At 38.7% G+C, this 20,097-nt stretch overlaps 1 protein-coding gene across 9 annotated transcripts in view; it reads left to right on the forward strand.

The window, feature by feature from the left end:
* The window catches only part of Prp40 (pre-mRNA processing factor 40), a 114,214-nt gene that overhangs the window by 49,956 nt on the left and 44,161 nt on the right, over positions 1–20,097 (forward strand). For all 9 annotated transcript variants that reach the window (XM_070089367.1, XM_070089365.1, XM_053782812.2 and 6 more), the window contains 8 exons: positions 6,803–6,940; positions 7,662–7,784; positions 8,722–8,835; positions 9,151–9,265; positions 9,443–9,665; positions 11,569–11,707; positions 12,084–12,191; positions 16,301–16,495. In XM_070089367.1, coding sequence (XP_069945468.1) covers positions 6,803–6,940; positions 7,662–7,784; positions 8,722–8,835; positions 9,151–9,265; positions 9,443–9,665; positions 11,569–11,707; positions 12,084–12,191; positions 16,301–16,495 — 1,155 coding nt within the window. The remainder of the gene's footprint in view (positions 1–6,802; positions 6,941–7,661; positions 7,785–8,721; positions 8,836–9,150; positions 9,266–9,442; positions 9,666–11,568; positions 11,708–12,083; positions 12,192–16,300; positions 16,496–20,097) is intronic.

Genomic DNA, 20,097 nt, shown 5'->3' on the forward strand with positions numbered 1-20,097 from the left:
GAGTGGGTGAGATGTTATCAACAAATTTTGTTGAAAATAAGAAAAAGTTTTGGAGTGAGATTAACAAGTTAAGAAAGCCTAGAGAACAAATGGATTTGTCAGTTAAAAATAGGAGAGGAGAGTTATTAAATGGAGAGTTAGAGGTATTGGGAAGATGGAAGGAATATTTTGAGGAATTGTTAAATGTTGATGAAGATAGGGAAGCTGTGATTTCGTGTATAGGGCAAGGAGGAATAACATCTTGTAGGAGTGAGGAAGAGCCAGTTGTGAGTGTGGGGGAAGTTCGTGAGGCAGTAGGTAAAATGAAAGGGGGTAAGGCAGCCGGGATTGATGGGATAAAGATAGAAATGTTAAAAGCAGGTGGGGATATAGTTTTGGAGTGGTTGGTGCAATTATTTAATAAATGTATGGAAGAGGGTAAGGTACCTAGGGATTGGCAGAGAGCATGCATAGTTCCTTTGTATAAAGGCAAAGGGGATAAAAGAGAGTGCAAAAATTATAGGGGGATAAGTCTGTTGAGTGTACCTGGTAAAGTGTATGGTAGAGTTATAATTGAAAGAATTAGGAGTAAGACGGAGAATAGGATAGCAGATGAACAAGGAGGCTTTAGGAAAGGTAGGGGGTGTGTGGACCAGGTGTTTACAGTGAAACATATAAGTGAACAGTATTTAGATAAGGCTAAAGAGGTCTTTGTGGCATTTATGGATTTGGAAAAGGCGTATGACAGGGTGGATAGGGGGGCAATGTGGCAGATGTTGCAAGTGTATGGTGTAGGAGGTAGGTTACTGAAAGCAGTGAAGAGTTTTTACGAGGATAGTGAGGCTCAAGTTAGAGTATGTAGGAAAGAGGGAAATTTTTTCCCAGTAAAAGTAGGCCTTAGACAAGGATGTGTGATGTCACCGTGGTTGTTTAATATATTTATAGATGGGGTTGTAAGAGAAGTAAATGCGAGGGTCTTGGCAAGAGGCGTGGAGTTAAAAGATAAAGAATCACACACAAAGTGGGAGTTGTCACAGCTGCTCTTTGCTGATGACACTGTGCTCTTGGGAGATTCTGAAGAGAAGTTGCAGAGATTGGTGGATGAATTTGGTAGGGTGTGCAAAAGAAGAAAATTAAAGGTGAATACAGGAAAGAGTAAGGTTATGAGGATAACAAAAAGATTAGGTGATGAAAGATTGAATATCAGATTGGAGGGAGAGAGTATGGAGGAGGTGAACGTATTCAGATATTTGGGAGTGGACGTGTCAGCGGATGGGTCTATGAAAGATGAGGTGAATCATAGAATTGATGAGGGAAAAAGAGTGAGTGGTGCACTTAGGAGTCTGTGGAGACAAAGAACTTTGTCCTTGGAGGCAAAGAGGGGAATGTATGAGAGTATAGTTTTACCAACGCTCTTATATGGGTGTGAAGCGTGGGTGATGAATGTTGCAGCGAGGAGAAGGCTGGAGGCAGTGGAGATGTCATGTCTGAGGGCAATGTGTGGTGTGAATATAATGCAGAGAATTCGTAGTTTGGAAGTTAGGAGGAGGTGCGGGATTACCAAAACTGTTGTCCAGAGGGCTGAGGAAGGGTTGTTGAGGTGGTTCGGACATGTAGAGAGAATGGAGCGAAACAGAATGACTTCAAGAGTGTATCAGTCTGTAGTGGAAGGAAGGCGGGGTAGGGGTCGGCCTAGGAAGGGTTGGAGGGAGGGGGTAAAGGAGGTTTTGTGTGCGAGGGGCTTGGACTTCCAGCAGGCATGCGTGAGCGTGTTTGATAGGAGTGAATGGAGACAAATGGTTTTTAATACTTGACGTGCTGTTGGAGTGTGAGCAAAGTAACATTTATGAAGGGATTCAGGGAAACCGGCAGGCCGGACTTGAGTCCTGGAGATGGGAAGTACAGTGCCTGCACTCTGAAGGAGGGGTGTTAATGTTGCAGTTTAAAAACTGTAGTGTAAAGCACCCTTCTGGCAAGACAGTGATGGAGTGAATGATGGTGAAAGTTTTTCTTTTTCGGGCCACCCTGCCTTGGTGGGAATCGGCCGGTGTGATAATAAAAAAAAAAAATATATATATATATATATATATATATATATATATATATATATATATATATATATATATATATATATATATATATATATACATAGATATATATATATATATATATATATATATATATATATATATATATATATATATATATATATATATATATACAGTGGACCCCCGCTTAACGATCACCTCCAAATGCGACCAATTATGTAAGTGTATTTATGTAAGTGCGTTTGTACGTGTATGTTTGGGGGTCTGAAATGGACTAATCTACTTCACAATATTCCTTATGGGAAAAAATTCGGTCAGTACTGGCACATGAACATACTACTGGAATGAAAAAAGTTCGTTAACCGGGGGTCCACTGTATATATATATATATATATATTTTTTTTTTTCAACAAGTCGGCCATCTCCCAACGAGGCAGGGTGACCCAAAAAGAAAATCCCCAAAAGGAAAATATTTTTTATCATCATTCAACACTTTCACTTCACTCATGCATAAATAAAGACATAACATATCCTTCCAAACTGCCAATATCCCAAAATCCCTCCTTTAAATTGCAGGCATTGTACTTCCCATTTCCAGGACTCATGTCTGACTATATAACAATAACTGGTTTCCCTGAATCCCTTCACTAAATGTTACCCTGCTCACACTCCAACAGCTCGTCAGGTCCCAAATACCATTCGTCTCCATTCACTCCTATCTAACATGCTCATGTACGCTTGCTGGAAGTCCAAGCCCCTCGTCCACAAAACCCCCTTTACCCCCTCCCTCCAACCTTTTCAAGGATGACCCCTACCCTGCCTTCTTCCCCTACAGATTTATATATTCTCCATGTCATTCTACTTTGATCCATTCTCTCTAAATGACCAAACCACCTCAACAGCCCCTCTTCAGCCCTTTGACTAATACTTTTATTAACTCCACACCCTCTAATTTCCACACTTCAGATTCTCTGCATAATATTTACACCGCACATTGCCCTTAGACAGGACATCTCCACTGCCTCCAACCGCCTCCTCGCTACAGCATTTACAAACCACGCTTCACACCCATATAAAAGAGTATTGGTACCACTATACTTTTATACATTCCCTTCTTTTCCTCCAAAGATAACGTTTTTTGTCTCCACATATACCTCAATGCACCACTCATCTTTTTTTCTTCATCAGTTCTATGGTTAACCTCATCCTTCATAAATCCATCCACTGACACATCAACTCCCAAATATCTGAAAACATTCACTTCTTCCATACTGCTCCTCTCCAATTTGATATCCAATTTTTCTTTATCTAAATCATTTGATACCCTCATCACCTTACTCTTTTCTCTGTTCATTTTCAACTTTCTTGATTTACACACCCTCCCAAACTCGTCCACCAACCTTTGCAATTTCTCTCTAGAATCTTCCATAAGCACAGTTTCACCAGCAAAAAGTAACTGTGTCAACTCCCATTTTGTATTTGATTCCCCTTAATTTAATCCCACCCCTCTCCCCAACACCGTAGCATTTATGTCTTTTACAACCCAGTCTATAAATATATTAAGCAACCATGGTGACATTACACATCCCTGTCTAAGACCTACTTTTTTTTTTTTTTTTTTCAACAAGTCGGCCGTCTCCCACCGAGGCAGGGTGACCCAAAAAAGAAAGAAAATCCCCAAAAAGAAAATACTTTCATCATCATTCAACACTTTCACCACACTCACACATTATCACTGTTTTTGCAGAGGTGCTCAGAATACAACAGTTTAGAAGCATAAACGTATAAAGATACACAACATATCCCTCCAAACTGCCAATATCCCAAACCCCTCCTTTAAAGTGCAGGCATTGTACTTCCCATTTCCAGGACTCAAGTCCGACTATATGAAAATAACCGGTTTCCCTGAATCCCTTCACTAAATATTACCCTGCTCACACTCCAACAGATCGCCAGGTCCCAAGTACCATTCGTCTCCATTCACTCCTATCTAACACGCTCACGCACGCTTGCTGGAAGTCCAAGCCCCTCGCCCACAAAACCTCCTTTACCCCCTCTCTCCAACCCTTTCGATGACGACCCCTACCCTGCCTTCCTTCCCCTTTAGATTTATAAGCTTTCCATGTCATTCTACTTTGATCCATTCTCTCTAAATGACCAAACCACCTCAACAACCCCTCTTCTGCCCTCTGACTAATACTTTTATTAACTCCACACCTTTTCCTAATTTCCACACTCCGAATTTTCTGCATAATATTTACACCACACATTGCCCTTAGACAGGACATCTTCACTGCCTCCAACCGTCTCCTCGCTGCTGCATTTACCACCCAAGCTTCACAACTACTTTTACCGGGAAGTAATCTCACTCTCTTGTACACACCCTAACCTGAGCCTCACTATCATAAAAAAACTTTACAGCATTTAGTAACTTAGTCTCTTTTGTCCCCCTTCTCTTTATATAAAGGAAGTATACATGCTCTCTGCCAATCCCTAGGTACCTTCCCCTCTTTCATACATTTATTAAACAAAAATACCAACCACTCTTACACTATATCCTCCCCTGCTTTTAAGATTTCTGTCATGATCCCGACAGTTTTAGCTGCTTTACCCCCTTTCATTCTACTTAATGCCTCACGCACCTCCCCCACACTCACATCCTGCTCTTCTTCACTCCTAAAAGATGTTATACCTCCCTGGCCAATGCTTGAAATTACTGCCTCCCTTCATCAACATTTAAAAGTTCCTCAAAATACTACCCCCATCTACCCAGTACCTCCATCTCCCCATGTACTAACTTCCCTACTCTGTTTTTAACTGACATATCCATTCGTTCCCTAGGCTTTCTTAACTTTTTTATCTCCAAATTTTATTTTATTTTCATCAAAATTTCTTGACAGTGCCTCTCCCACTCTATCATCTGCTCTCCTTTTACACTCTCTCACCACTCTCTTCACCTTTCTTTTACTCTCCATATAATCTGCTCTTCTTATAACACTTCTGCTTTGTAATAACCTCTCAAAAGCTACCCTTTTCTCTTTTATCACATTCTTTACTTCATTCCACCAGTCACTCTTCTTTCCTCCTGCACCCACCCTCCTATAACCACAAACTTCTGCCCCACATTCTAATACTGCATTTTTAAAATTATTCCAACCCTCTTCAAGCCCCCACTACTCATACTTGCACTAGCCCCCCTTTTTTTCAAAAGTTGTTTATATCTCGCCCGAACTTCCTCCTCCCTTAGTTTAAACATTTTCACCTGTCTCTCACTTGTTGCCATTTTCCTTTCGTCCCATCTACCTCTTACTCTAACTGTAACTACAGCTAAATAATGATCCAATATATCGGTGACCCTCTATAAACATGTACTTACTGAAGCCTACCCATCAACCTTTTATCCACCAATACATAATCTAACAAACTACTTTCGTTACTTGCTATATCATATCTTGTATATTTATTTATCCTCTTTTTCATAAAATATATATTACTTATTACCAAACTTCTTTCTACACATAGCTCAATGAAAGACTCCCCATTTTCATTTACCCCTTGCACCCCAAATTTACCTACTACTCTCTCCACAACATTTTTACTCACTTTAGCATTGAAATCTCCAACTACAAGTACTCTCACACTTGGTTCAAAACTCCCCATGCACTCACTCAACATTTCCCAAAATATCTCTCTCTCCTCTACACTTCTCTCTTCTCCAGGTGCATAAACGCTTACTATAACCCACTTTTCACATCCAACCCTTAATTTACTCCACATAATCCTTGAATTAATACATTTATATTCCCTCTTTTCCTGCCATAGCTTATCCTTCAACATTATTGCTACTCCTTCTTTAGCTCTAACTTTATTTGAAACCCCTGACCTAATCCCATTTATTTCTCCCCACTGAAACTCTGCCTCCCCCTTTAGCTTTGTTTCACTTAAAGCCAGGACATCCAGCTTCTTCTCATTCATAACATCCACAATCATCTCTTTCTTATCATTCGCACAACATTCACACACATTCAAACATCCCACCTTGATAGTTTTCTTCTTTTTCTTTTTAGTAGGCTGTATGGGAAAAGGGGTCACTAGCCCATTGTTCCCGGCATTTTAGTTGACTTTTACAACACGCATGGCTTGCGGAGGAAAGATTCTTATTCCACTTCCCCGTGGATTTAAAAGGAAAAACCTATAAGAACAAGAACTATTAAGATAAAATCAAAGAAAACTCAGATTTTTTTTTCAACAAACTGGCCGTATCCCAGCTAGGCAGAGTGGCCCAAAAAGAAAAGAAAGATGGTTTCTCTTTTTAAATTTAGTAATTTATACAGGAGAAGGGGTTACTAGGCCCTTGCTCCCGGCATTTTAGTCGCCTCTTACAACACACATGGCTTACGGAGGAAGAATTCTGTTACACTTCCCCATGGAGATAAGAGGAAATAAACAAGAACAAGAACCAGAAAGAAAATAGAAGAAAACTCAGATGAGTGTGTATAAATAAACATGCACATGTGTGTGTAGTGTGACCTAAGTGGAAGTAGAAGTAGCAAGACATACCTGCAATCTTGCATGTTTATGAGACAGACAAAAGACACCAACAATCCTACCATCATGTAAAACAATTACAGGCTCTCGTTTTACACTCACTTGGCAGTACGGTAGTACCTCCCTGGATGGTTGCTGTCTACCAACCTACTACCAAAATTAGATGCTGTATAATAAAATTACATTGCCATATGCATGTACATAGTTTACTTTAAAAATATCCACAGGGTGTGCCTAGTGATGCAACTTGGGACAAGGCAGTTAGAATGATCCAGAATGATACGCGTTATGAGGCATTTAACAAGCTGAATGAAAAGAAACAAGCCTTCAATGCTTATAAAGTACATCGTGCCAAGGAAGAAAAGGTATGATTGAAATTGTTTTTTATGGACTGTAATTTTACCACGTGTGACATTTGCAATGCTGATACTGCATTGTGTTATACCAATTTCTTACCTTCATATTAAGTAGCTATTACAGTTAAGTGGGTAATGTAGTTCAACATACTCTAAAACTGTATTTTTAACACAACTGCTACACTCTTAAACCTCCAGTGATTGCTGTTTAGATACTATACTGCATTACAGAAACAAGTAACCTGCTTAAAATTGAAGAAGATATGCCTCTTAGGCTATGAGAGTGTCTTGTGAAAGCTCACAACTGGGTTGATTTCATATGATTATTAAACAACCTTCATCACTTAGTGCTTTTCCTACTAGGCATTAAAGGTGTAATATACAGTACACAAACCCGCACATAGGAGAGAGTAGCTCACAACGACGTTTTGGTCTGACTTGGATCATTTATGTTGTTGTAAGCTCCTCTCTCCTATGTGTGGGTTATTTGTGAATTGCTCCAGTTATGGTATTGTGCCTTTTTGTTATTTAATTGTGTAATATGCAGTACACCTGAGAAATGCTTTTATTTACCCCCAATTTATCCTCAGATTAGTTTGTGCTAAAATGTAGAGTATTGTCTTCACACACCATAATAAATGCAGCATATGAGGACAATGGTAGCTACAAGAGCACTAGTAACAATTGATAGGAAATCGTAAAATAAGTTTGCTATCTACTCGGTTCATAGGAGGAGCAACGACTACGAGCCAAGAAAGCCAAGGAAGACCTGGAGCAGTTCCTGTTAAGCAGTGAACGCATGAGTTCCTCTATCAAGTACTACCGCTGCCATGAGATGTTCCAACACCTTGAGGTACTTACGGTGCATTTGTAATTTTTGCTAATTATTTTCCACAACAGTTTATTAGGGTTGATGTACAGTGCAGTTTGCAAATTCTTAGTGGGTGTGTTCCTCGAGGTTTCTTCCTGGGAGGTTCCCTGCACCTTTCATTTACTCTTGGTTTATACATCCTCATGGTTGACCTCTCCTGCTCCATTATTTCTGAATAATCAAACTATCTCAAGGACCCTTGCTCTTTGTATTATACCTCCACATAGTTCCACATTGTCTTCAAATTTCTTCATGTCGTGTTCTCTGCATAATATTTACACTGCACATTAATCTCAAACATGTCATCACCATCTCCTTTTCACTGCAACATTCAAGGACTATCCCTTGCATCATGCAAAAATAAGTGTTTGAAGTAAGTTGGCACTTAAAAAATGATCATGGAAAACACTACACATATCTACAATTGTTCATTGCTGCTCTCTCTCTAAGAGATCTTATTACTAATGTGAATCTAGCAGATATTCTGACCATCAGCTTGACCATCAGATGATGAGTCAATAAACTAACGTGAAAGAGATTTACTTAAAGCATGAAAATATTAGATTTCCCCATTTTTTCATTGCGACTATGTTTCCATTTCATGTCTGGGATTCCATTGCAGAAGGTAGAATATGTGATTTCCATGCTTTGGGATCATATGATTTTTTTGTGTTGTTTTAGAGTTTATAGCCAAACCCGGTTGGCAGATTGGATTATTTTATATTACTAATCTAAATTGGATTCCATTATTTCTGGTTGATATTTTATTAGTGACAAAACCAAATTGCACTTTGGGCTTGTATAATATTCTGTACAAATTACAGTAGTTATGAACAAAACATAAAATATATAAACCCATTTATCCTCAAGAAATATAAAATGTATCTGGTATGAGAATAAAGTGATTATTTAAATGCAGTTGTGGAAGATTGTTCCTGAGTCTGAGCGTCGTGAGGTGTATGAAGATGTGGTGTTCAACTTGGCAAAGAAAGAAAAAGAGGAGAACAAGGCAATGCGCAAGAGAAACATGAAGGTAGGCATTATTGCTTGACTGCCAGATTTACATTGTTGGTTAAGGGGAAGGATTGTTTTGAATATAGATAGATGAATATTTGAAAGTAATATTTTGTCTCTCATTATATAATAAGAATTCCTTAAGGTATTATATGAACTGCAGCAGCAGCCTTAAACCTACTCTTATACCATTTGAGCCATCTTTTATTAATGCAAGGCTTAGCTCCTGAATTAACCTTGTCATTACATAGTCTTAGCTCTTCTTAAAAAGAAAATCCTGTTCTCGTATATCAGACTATTATTGAGTATATAGGATTTTTTTTTTTTTTTTAAGGTACTGAGTGAGATATTAGACAGCATGACCAACATTACCTTTAAGACTACATGGTCAGAGGCACAGCAAATGCTCATAGACAACCCAACTTTTGCTGAAGACACAGATTTGCTTAGTGAGTATAATTCTCCTTTCATATACAACCATTTTTTTTTATATATAAATTATCACATTCCCTTTGGTTTGAACAATAGATAAGTTTTCATGTTTTTCTAGACCTTTTTCTCTATTTCAGTTAAATTGGGTTAACCAGTATATAAACATTATGCTGAAAAAATAAAATTTTTTTAAGGCATGGATAAGGAGGATGCCTTGATTGTGTTTGCTGAGCACATCAAACAACTAGAGGAAGAGGAGGAGGAAGAACGTGAGAGGCAGAAGAAGAGGATCAAGCGGCAACAAAGGAAGTGTCGTGACAGCTATATAGCTCTCTTGGATGAGTTGCATGAGCAGGGCAAACTTACCTCTATGTCCTTGTGGGTCGAGCTCTATCCCATGATCTCAGCAGATATTAGGTAATTTACATGTTTTATGCAGCCTCGTGTTAATTATTTAGTACAGCCTCTCCTCACTTAGCAATGTACTCGTTTACCGATGTCTCAGACTTACGAGAGGGGCTCTGACCAGTATTTATTCCTAAATATTAGAGCTGATGTCCTCTATTCTATTTATTTCAATATACAGTACACTTCTGTATAAACATTTAAAAATATACCAGAAATGTTATAAATGGTGCAAAGGTGACTTTAAAATATCAAAGATGGTTGACCCAAACCCACTACCATAATAGTATGCTCCTCACTTAGCGACGAATTTGTTTAACCCTTAAATGGTCCAAACGTATATATACGTTTTTTCAACATCTGAAAGTATGTAAAAGAATGTAGATCTTCTTTTTTGTTTTACATTTGAAAATGTGTAAAAAACACTTTTATCTACTTTTTTTTTTGTTATATTTGAAAAATTGTAAAAAAAAGTAGATCTACTTTTGTAGCACTACGAATTTGAACGTCGATCTGTTTGGACCGTTTAAGGGTTAATGACGTGGTCTAAGGAATGGAACTCCATCTTTAACCCTTTGACTGTTTCAGGCCCCTCTCTGAAACTGTCATTCTATGTCGCTCAATTTTTGAAAAAAACAAAATTATTTTTTCTTATGAAATGATAGAGAATCTTTTCCCGATGGTAATGACACCAAAAGTTCGAAATTTGGTCGAAAACTCGTGGAATTATGCTCCCGCGAAGTTAGCGGTCTCGGCGACATATGCGTATCGGCGATTTCGCCGACTTTGAGCCCTATTTTCAGCCAATTCCATTGTTCCAGTTGACCAAACTCATAGCTATTTCTTTAGAACTCCATTTTATCTATCAGCTGAGTACAAGAAACCTCCCATTTACTAATTTGGACTACCCAATATGGTGGTCAGAAATTGGCAATTTGGCCAATTTCACGCAAACTAAAAAAGATGCCAATTTCAAAATAGGGTCCAGAATAAACAAGGTAGACATTCGTGGCACTAAAATAACATATGCTCTGTTCATTAGTCATATCTCTAGGCCCCTCTTATATTATTATTGCTTTCTATTTTGATTTTTTATTCATACAAAAAAATACAAAATTTACTGTTATGCAGACTACTGCATTATTGTAAAAATGGTATAAATAATATCAGTGCACTAGTGAAAGAATATTAGACTCCCCAGTTGACGTGTATTGGATGTGTGGTGTGATTTATTTACTCCTGAACATTGGTAAAAATCGAACATTTCCGCTACTTTGAGCTCAGGTTCAAGGTCGTTTTCATTGTCAAAGTAATAAAAATCATCTCTATTTCTGTAATATGTTTTCCATTTTATCACCTAAGACCAGGAAAACGCGAATACAACGATAAATACTATACGAAAATACACTTCAAAGTCGGCGTTTTATTCCAAGAAAACGATCAGTTTTTTTTTTCTCATTACGCAATGTGTGCTGCAGGATTTTTTTTATGTGGTGCACACTGACCACACAGACCCATTCTCTCACATGTGGGCCTACCAGCTTTCTCTCGTTTGATTTGAAGCCGCTAGAATTATTGAGTATATATACTTCAGAAACATTGGCTCGTAAGACGTATTTATACGTCGAAAACAGTCAAAGGGTTAAGTGAGGAGAGGCTGTATAGCATAATTCTGCATGACCTCTACACATTTAGAGCTTGCCTTCAGTAATAATAATAATAGTTTAATAGTACAATATGTTGCTACAGTAATTATTGGATACTTTAATGATTTTTATATTTAATATTAAAGCTGTTCCTGGCTAAGTAAAAATTTATTCAGTCTTGAACCTGAGCAATCCTAAATTAGTAGTCCTCCCTGAAAATGTTTGCAAAACTAATCACTACATACTATAACTTTTATTTGTTCTTATAGGTTCACAGCCATGTTAGGTCAGCCAGGATCAACACCTCTTGACCTATTTAAGTTTTATGTGGCAGATCTTAAGTCTCGTTTCCATGACGAAAAGAAAATCATCAAGGAAATCTTAAAGGAAAAGTCATTTGAAGTTCAGGTGAGATATAACATTCATAATATACAATATTCCTTAGTTGGGTGCAAATTTTTTAAAAAGTCTTATATTTTAAGCCAAGATTTTTTTAGTAGAAGAATTCCGAGGGTTGAAGGCTAACCCTTCTTAGGGTCCTGAAGAAATTGCTGTAACTGCAGCTCTGTTCTTGTGGGTGAACTCGTTATTTTTTATTATAAATCCCTTTCATACTTGTAAAAAATATTTTAATTCATATGTATGTCTTAGCATTAAAAAAAATTCTAAGTATAGATTAATGCAAAATATCTTGGCAAATGAATGCTTGAATTTTTAATCCTTTAACCTTTTCTGTACCAGTATGTTATTTACATCAGATATTACTATTATATAATTACTGCAGGTCAAAACGAGCTTCAAAGAATTTGCCACGGTGGTATGTGATGACCCTCGCTCAGCCACATTGGATGCTGGTAATGTCAAGTTGACCTACAATGCTCTTATTGAGAAGGTGTGTAAATGCTAATGTTTTTTTATTTTTTTATTAACACATCAGCTGTTTCCTACCAAGGTAGGGTGGCCCAAAAAAGAAAAACTTTCATCATCATTCACTCCATCACTGTCTTGCCAGAGGCATGCTTACACTACAGCTATAAAACTGCAACATTAACACCCTTCTTTCAGAGTGACAGCACTCGACTTCCCTTCTCCAGGAATCAGGTCTGGCCTGCCAGTTTCCCTGAATCCCTTAATAAATGTTACCTTGCTTACACTCCAACAGCATGTCAAATCCTAAAAACCACTTCTCTCTATTCGCTTCTGTCTAACATACTCATGCACGCTTCCTGGAAGTGCAAGCCCCTCGCACATAAAACCTGCTTTACCCCTTCCCTCCAACCTTTCCTAGGCCGACCCCTACCCTGCCTTCCTTTCACTGCAGATTTATACTCTCAAAAGTCATGCTAATTCATTCCAACCTCTCGACATGTCCAAACCATCTCGGTAACCCCTCCTCAGCCCTCTGGATAATAGATTTGTTAATCCCACACCTCCTTCTAATCTCCAAACTATGGATACTGTGCATTATATTCACACCACATGTTGCCCTCAGACATGACATCTCTACTGCTTCCAGCCTTCTCCTTGTTGCAGCATTCACAACCCATGCCTCACACCCATACAAGAGCATTGGTATAACTATACAGGTCTCCCTCCACATTCATGAAGGTTAGGGGATCAAGAACTTCGCGAATGTTGAAAAATCACGAAAGTTTGGTGCACAAATATATTGTAGGGAAATATAATAATAGCATTTACTTAGCTTAACAATACTGCTTCCTTAATCAATTGAACCATGAACAATCATAAAACACATGAAAACATTATAAAATATTGTACTAGTGCCAGCCCTTTGGTAAAGAAGGTGAGAAAGGCTAGAATTCAAGAAAGACCTCGTAACAGAGTACCAAAGTGGAGGAGGAAGAGAGAGGGGAGAATGTACCTTCTTCAGTGATTCAGTGATTCTACGATATGTACGATACTAAGGCAGCACAAGCCGATAAGATAAGATAAGATTTCGTTCGGATTTTTAACCCCGGAGGGTTAGCCACCCAGGATAACCCAAGAAAGTCAGTGCGTCATCGAGGACTGTCTAACTTATTTCCATTGGGGTCCTTAATCTTGTCCCCCAGGATGCGATCCACACCAGTCGACTAACACCCAGGTACCTATTTGCTGCTAGGTGAACAGGACAACAGGTGTAAGGAAACGTGTCGAAATGTTTCCACCCGCCGGGAATCGAACCTGGGCCCTCCGTGTGTGAAGCGGGAGCTTTAGCCACCAGGCCACCGGGCCACCTGCCACCAGCCAGTGATAAAGTGTAGCATTAACAGTGTAGCAAGTAAGTTCAGTGATTAATTGATAGAAAAATTACAGCACAAACATAACTCCTCCAATGTTGTTGGAGTTCTATAGGGCGACTGACAACACCGCCTCTGCTGCCGCCTTCACCACCACTAAGTAAGGCTTATGCTCTCTGTGGCCCTTATACACCCAACAATAACAACACAACAACACTCGTGACATACTTAATGAGATATTTTATTCATTCTAGAGTATATGTCATGTTTCTATGTTATTAGTATTGTTTATTATGTCTTATTAGATGAATTGTGATAGATAAATAAGCCGTAGAGTTGATATTAGTGTCATATTGCAGGACTATCTTGTTCTATCTCCAAACAAACTTTGCGACCGCCACAATTCCTAACATACATAATGATATATTTTAAATATGATTGGGCAGCTGGGCATTCGTGAATGTTTGAAGCCCACGAAAATAGAACTCATGAATGTGGAGGGAGACTTATACCCTCATACATTCCTCTCTTTGCTTTCATAGATAAAGTTCTTTGTCTCCACAGACTCCTCAGTGCACCGCTCACCTTTTTCCCTCGTCAATTCTTTGATTCACATCCTTCATAGACTCATCTGCTGACATGTCCAATCCCAAATATCTGAACACACTCACCTCCTCCATACTCTCTCCCTCCTCCATACTCTCTCCCTCCAATCTGATATTCAGTCTTCCATTACCTAAGTTTTTTATTATCCTCACCACCTTACTCTTTCCTATATTCACTTTTAATTTCTTTCTTTTACATACCCTACCAAACTCGTCAACCAACCTCTGCAACTTCTGTTCAGAGTCTCCCAAAAGCACAGTGTCATCAGCAAAGAGCTGCTATGACAACTCCCACTTTGTGTTAGATTCTTTATCTTTTAACCCTACACCTCTTGGCAACACCTGAGCATTCACTTCTCTTACAACTCCATCTACAAATATGTTGAGCAACCATGGTGATATTTAATTCCTAATGTGTTTATACAAATTATGTTAGCCTGCATATTCACCTTGAGGAGGTAGTGGGAACTTGTTGCATTTTTTGTTCTGATTTCTGACACATTAATCCTTAAACGGTCCAAACGTATATATACGGTTTTTTAACATTTCAAAGTATGTAAAAAAATGTACATCATCTTTTTTTTTTTACATTTAAAAATGTGTAAAAAAACTTTTATCTACATTTTTTTTTGTTATATTGAAAATATTCTCCATGGGAAGTGGAACGGAATTCTTCCTCCGTAAGCCATGCGTGTCGTAAGAGGCGACTAAAATGCCGGGAGCAAGGGGCTAGTAACCCCTTCTCCTGTATATATTACTAAATTTGAATGGAGAAACTTTCGTTTTTCCTTTTGGGCCACCCCACCTCGGTGGGATATGGCTGGTACGTTGAAAGAAGAAATATTTGAAAATATCCTAGGTAGTAGGTTGGTAAACAGGAACCCCCCAGGGAGGTACTACCGTCCTGCCAAGTGAGTGTACAACGAAAGCCTGTAATTGTTTTACATGATGGTAGGATTGCTGGTGTCTTTTGTCTATCTCAAAAACATGGAAGATTTCAGGTATGTCTTGCTACTTCTACTTGCATTTAGGTCACACTACACATACATGTACAATTATATGTATATGCACACACACACCCCTCTGGGTTTTCTTCTATTTTCTTTCTAGTTCTTGTTCTTGTTTATTTCCTCTTACCTCCATGGGGAAGTGGAACAGAATTCTTCCTCCGTAAGCCATGCGTGTTGTAAGAGGCTACTAAAATGCCGGGAGCAAGGGGCTAGTAACCCCTTCTCCTGTATATACAGTGGACCCTCGACCAACGATGGCATCGTCTAACGTTAAATCCGACTAGCGATACATTTTAACGCAAAAATTTTGCCTCGACTAGCGCTAAAAAAGTTGACCAACACGATTCGTTCCGTTTGAGACGCGTCCACTTGTGGCCAGTGTTTGCAAGCCAGCCAGCCACCGCAGTCCCATCCAAACATACAATCGGAACATTTCATATTATCACATAGTGATTGCACCTGCAAAATAAGTCACCATGGGTCCCAAGAAAGCTTCTAGTGCCAACCCTACAGCAAAAAGGGTGAGAATTACTATGGATATGAAGAAAGAGATCATTGCTAAGTATGAATTGGAGTGCGTGTCTCCGAGCTGGCCAGGTTGTACACAAAACCCCAATCAACCATCGCTACTATTGTGGCCAAGAAAACGGCAATCAAGGAAGCTGTTCTTGCCAAAGGTGCAACTATGTTTTCGAAACTGAGATCGCAAGTGATAGAAGTTGTTGAGAGACTCTTATTGGTGTGGATAAATGAAAAACAGATAGCAGGAGATAGCATCTCTCAAGCGATCATATGTGAAAAGGCTAGGAAGTTGCATGACGATTTAATTAGAAAAATGCCTGCAACTAGTGGTGATGTGAGTGAATTTAAGGCCAATAACACAATTTATGTGGCCTTTGCTCTCAGGAATGTGAATTGCTTATTCATTCCTAATGATCTGTAGTGTAACTTAGAGGTTTTACCTCTGTTAATCCTTAGTAGAATGCTATGCTGTCTTATTTTTTCTTTGCTACATCATTTTCCATTAAAAAAAAAAGTTAAATGATACTACAGGTAATATAGTAGCAAATTTAATATTATTACCGGAATCATGTTTGATAACTTATAATTGCTGAGTGCCTATTCTAAAAGATCATTATATTTTAGGCAGAAGCAAGGGAAAAGGAAAGGCAAAAGGAGGAAGCTCGTAAGATGCGTCGTCTAGAGGCAGGGCTGCGAGCAACATTTAAATCCATTGGCGTCGACTCTGGCTCCACCTGGGAAGACGTGCGTCCTCGGGCACAACATCTCTCAGCATTCACTGCTATTACTATTGAGGCAGAACGCATCAGAATTTTCAAGGTGAGGTGTAAAATTGTTCGGTTTCATGATTTCTTCTGGCAAATTTTCTTAGTATGCACTTAGGGAAATAATGAAAATTGAGTTTGCCATTTAAATGCTCCAAAGATAAATAAGATCAAAGAACATAGGTCTTAGTTTTAAATATGGTTAAGGCATTTTTCTTTGAGAAAATAATCATATTATTCTTGAATATTTTATTAATAGTTATGTTTATTGAGTTAATTACTTCTTCATGGCTTATCTGTTGCTCTAATAGTTTAGCATGTATTGATTTGTAGATGTTGCACATGTATTACTTTAACCCTTAAACTGTGTATGATGTATGCCATACATCTGCCTGAATGTTCGGCATTTATGTGTGATGAATGCTGTACATCAGATTTTTTCTGTTGGGCACCTCTTCAGGCCAAAGAAAAAAATTGCTAGCTTCAGAGTAAGCAGAAGGAATGAAGGGTAAAATTGCCTCAGCCAGGCATTCTTGCAGTGACTGGCTGGAAAGTCCTGAATTTTGTGACAATGAAGAACGTAATTCTAATATGAGATGTGAGTATGACTCACAGTTCACCCCTCAGTAAACCGGACAACACCAACATTCCTGACATCACCCTGCCAGTACCACATATTACACCTCTGGCTACCCTGCCAACACCATATATGGTATAACCAGCACTCCTGAAAACCACTTTGTGCCCTACCAACACACGTTACACCACCAGCTCCTGTGCTAACACCACATGCAACACCAACTGTGCTGCCTTACATGTGGCATCACCAGTACTCTTAATACCATCATTTGTCTTGCCAACACCACATGTGACACCACCAGCTGCCCTGCCAACATAAATTGTGGCACCAGCAGCACCCTAAACAACAACATTTGTTCTTTGTTCTTTGACAAAGAACAAAGTACAAATGGTGTTGTTTGCCCTACCAACATCACATGAAGCTCCACCTGATATCCTACCAACAGCAGTTGTAGCACCACCATCACCTCTAATACTACCAGTTACTGTGCCAACATCACATGTGACAACTTTACAAGCCACCCTCAGCAGCTGCTCTGCCAACACTACATGTGGTACCACCAGCAGCACAGCTGCTTTGCCAGCATCTCATGTGGCAGCAGCAACAGCAAGGACATCATTTTCACTGCCAGTGTGTGGTATCACCAGCTGCTATATCAAAACCACATAGGGCACTACTAACACCCTTGACACCACCAGCTACCCTGCCAACATTACATGTGTCACCATCAACAGCTTTGACACCATCAGTTACCTCAATCATAAAGATACACAATATTACTGTAAGTTGCGTGATATGGTTTGTGCCCATCTCCATGTTTCAAGGAATATGCCACCTTGAAACAGTTGTAATATTATAATAGTTCCATGTTCATTGTTGAAACACAGTAACAATCATTAGAAATAAGACAACACAGTTTTTGGAAGAAATAGTAAAAAATTAAATTATGGATATAATGTAATATGTTCTCCCCATTTGTAGTACTAAAACCACTTGAAAAACATCTATTATTATAAAATGTTGCACATAGTCTTAGATATCAAAAACAAAATAATAATAATCAACAAAATAATAATAATTGGTTGGTAGACAGCAACCGCACAGGGAGGTACTACCGTCCTGCCAACTGAGTGTAAAACGAAAGCCTGTAATTGTTTTACATGATGGTAGGATTCCTGGTGTCCATTTTTCTGTCTCATAAACATGCAGCAAGGTTTCAGGTACGTCTTGCTACTTCTACTTACCCTTAGGTCACACTACATATAATATACAAGCATATATATACACACACCCCTCTGGGTTTTCTTCTATTTTCTTACTAGTTCTTGTTCTTGTTTATTTCCTCTTACCTCCATGGGGAAGTGGAACAGAATTCTTCCTCCGTAAGCTATACGTGTTGTAAAAGGCGACTAAAATGCCAGGAGCAAGGGGCTAGTAACCCCTTCTGTATAAATTACTAAATTTAGAAAGAGAAACTTTCGTTTTTCTTTTTGGGCCACCCTGCCTCGGTGGGATACAGCTGGTTTGTTGAAAGAAGAAGAAATGTATGAGAGAGGGGAAGGTACCTAGGGATTGGCAGAGAGCATGTATAATTCCTTTATATGAAGGGAAGGGGGACAAAAGAGATTGTAAAAATTATAGAGGAATAAGTTTACTGAGTATACCAGGAAAAGTGTATGGTAGGGTTATTATTGAAAGAATTAGAGGCAAGACAAAATGTAGGATTGTGGATGAGCAAGGAGGTTTTAGAGTGGGTAGGGAATGTGTAGATCAAATGTTTACATTGAAGCATATATGTAAACAGTATTTAGATAAAGGTAGGGAAGTTTTCATTGCATTTATGGATTTAGAAAAGGCATATGATAGAGTGGATAGGGGAGCAAAGTGTTAGATGTTGCAAGTATATGGAATAGGTAGTAAGTTACTAAATGCTGTAAAGAGATTTTATGAGAATAGTGAGGCTCGGGTAAGGGTGTGTAGAAGAGAGGAAGACTACTTCCCGGTAAAGGTGGGTCTTAAATAGGGATGTGTAATGTCACCATGGTTGTTTAATACATATATTTATAGATGGGGTTGTAAAAGAAATAAATGCTAGGGTGTTGGGGAGAAGGGTGGGATTAAATTATGGGGAATCAAATACAAAATGGGAATTGACAGTTACTTTTTGCTGCTGATACTGTGCTAATGGGATATTCTAAAGAAAAGTTGCGAAGGTTAGTGGGGGAGTTTGGGAGTGTGTGTAAAGGTAGAAAGTTGAAAATGAACATAGAAAAGAGTAAGGTGATGAGGGTATCAAATGATTTAGATAAAGAAAAAACGGATATCAAATTGGAGAGGAGGAGTATAGAAGACCTAGGTAGTAGGTTGGTAGACAGCAACCGCCCAGGGTAGTACTACCGTCCTGCCAAGTGAGTGTAAAACATAAGCCTGTAATTGTTTTACATGATGGTAGGATTGCTGGTGTCCTTTTTTCTGTCTCATGAACATGCAACATTTCAGGTACGTCTTGCTACTTCTACTTACACTTAGGTCACACTACACATACATGTACAAGCATATACACCTACCATCCGACTTACGACCGAGTTCGGTTCCGAGAAACCGGTCGTAAGTCGAACTTTACTACTGAATATCAACATAACATTTTTGTAATGACTTTATTTTATTGTTTTATTTTGGTATTTCATGTTTTACTTTACTTTTTATGCTGTTAGTACTGTATTTTATACTGTAAGGTTTAGGATAAACACTGTGTACAACACAAATAGTTGTTTATTTCCCAGAAATTTGGCATAAAAAACACGGTCGTAAGTCGAGTGGTCGTAAGTCGAGCAGGTCGTAAGTCGGATGGTACGTGTATATACATACCCCTCTGGGTTTTCTTCTATTTTCTTTCTAGTTCTTGTTCTTGTTTATTTCCTCTTATCTCCATGGGGAAATGGAACAGAATTCTTCCTCCGTAAGCCATGCGTGTTGTAAGAGGCGACTAAAATGCCGGGAGCAAGGGGCAAGTAACCCCTTCTCCTGTATATATTACTAAATTTGAAAGGAGAAACTTTCGTTTTTCCTTTTGGGCC

The sequence above is a fragment of the Cherax quadricarinatus genome, chromosome 28 (assembly GCF_038502225.1).
Source record: "Cherax quadricarinatus isolate ZL_2023a chromosome 28, ASM3850222v1, whole genome shotgun sequence".
Classification (NCBI taxonomy): Eukaryota; Metazoa; Arthropoda; class Malacostraca; order Decapoda; family Parastacidae; genus Cherax; species Cherax quadricarinatus.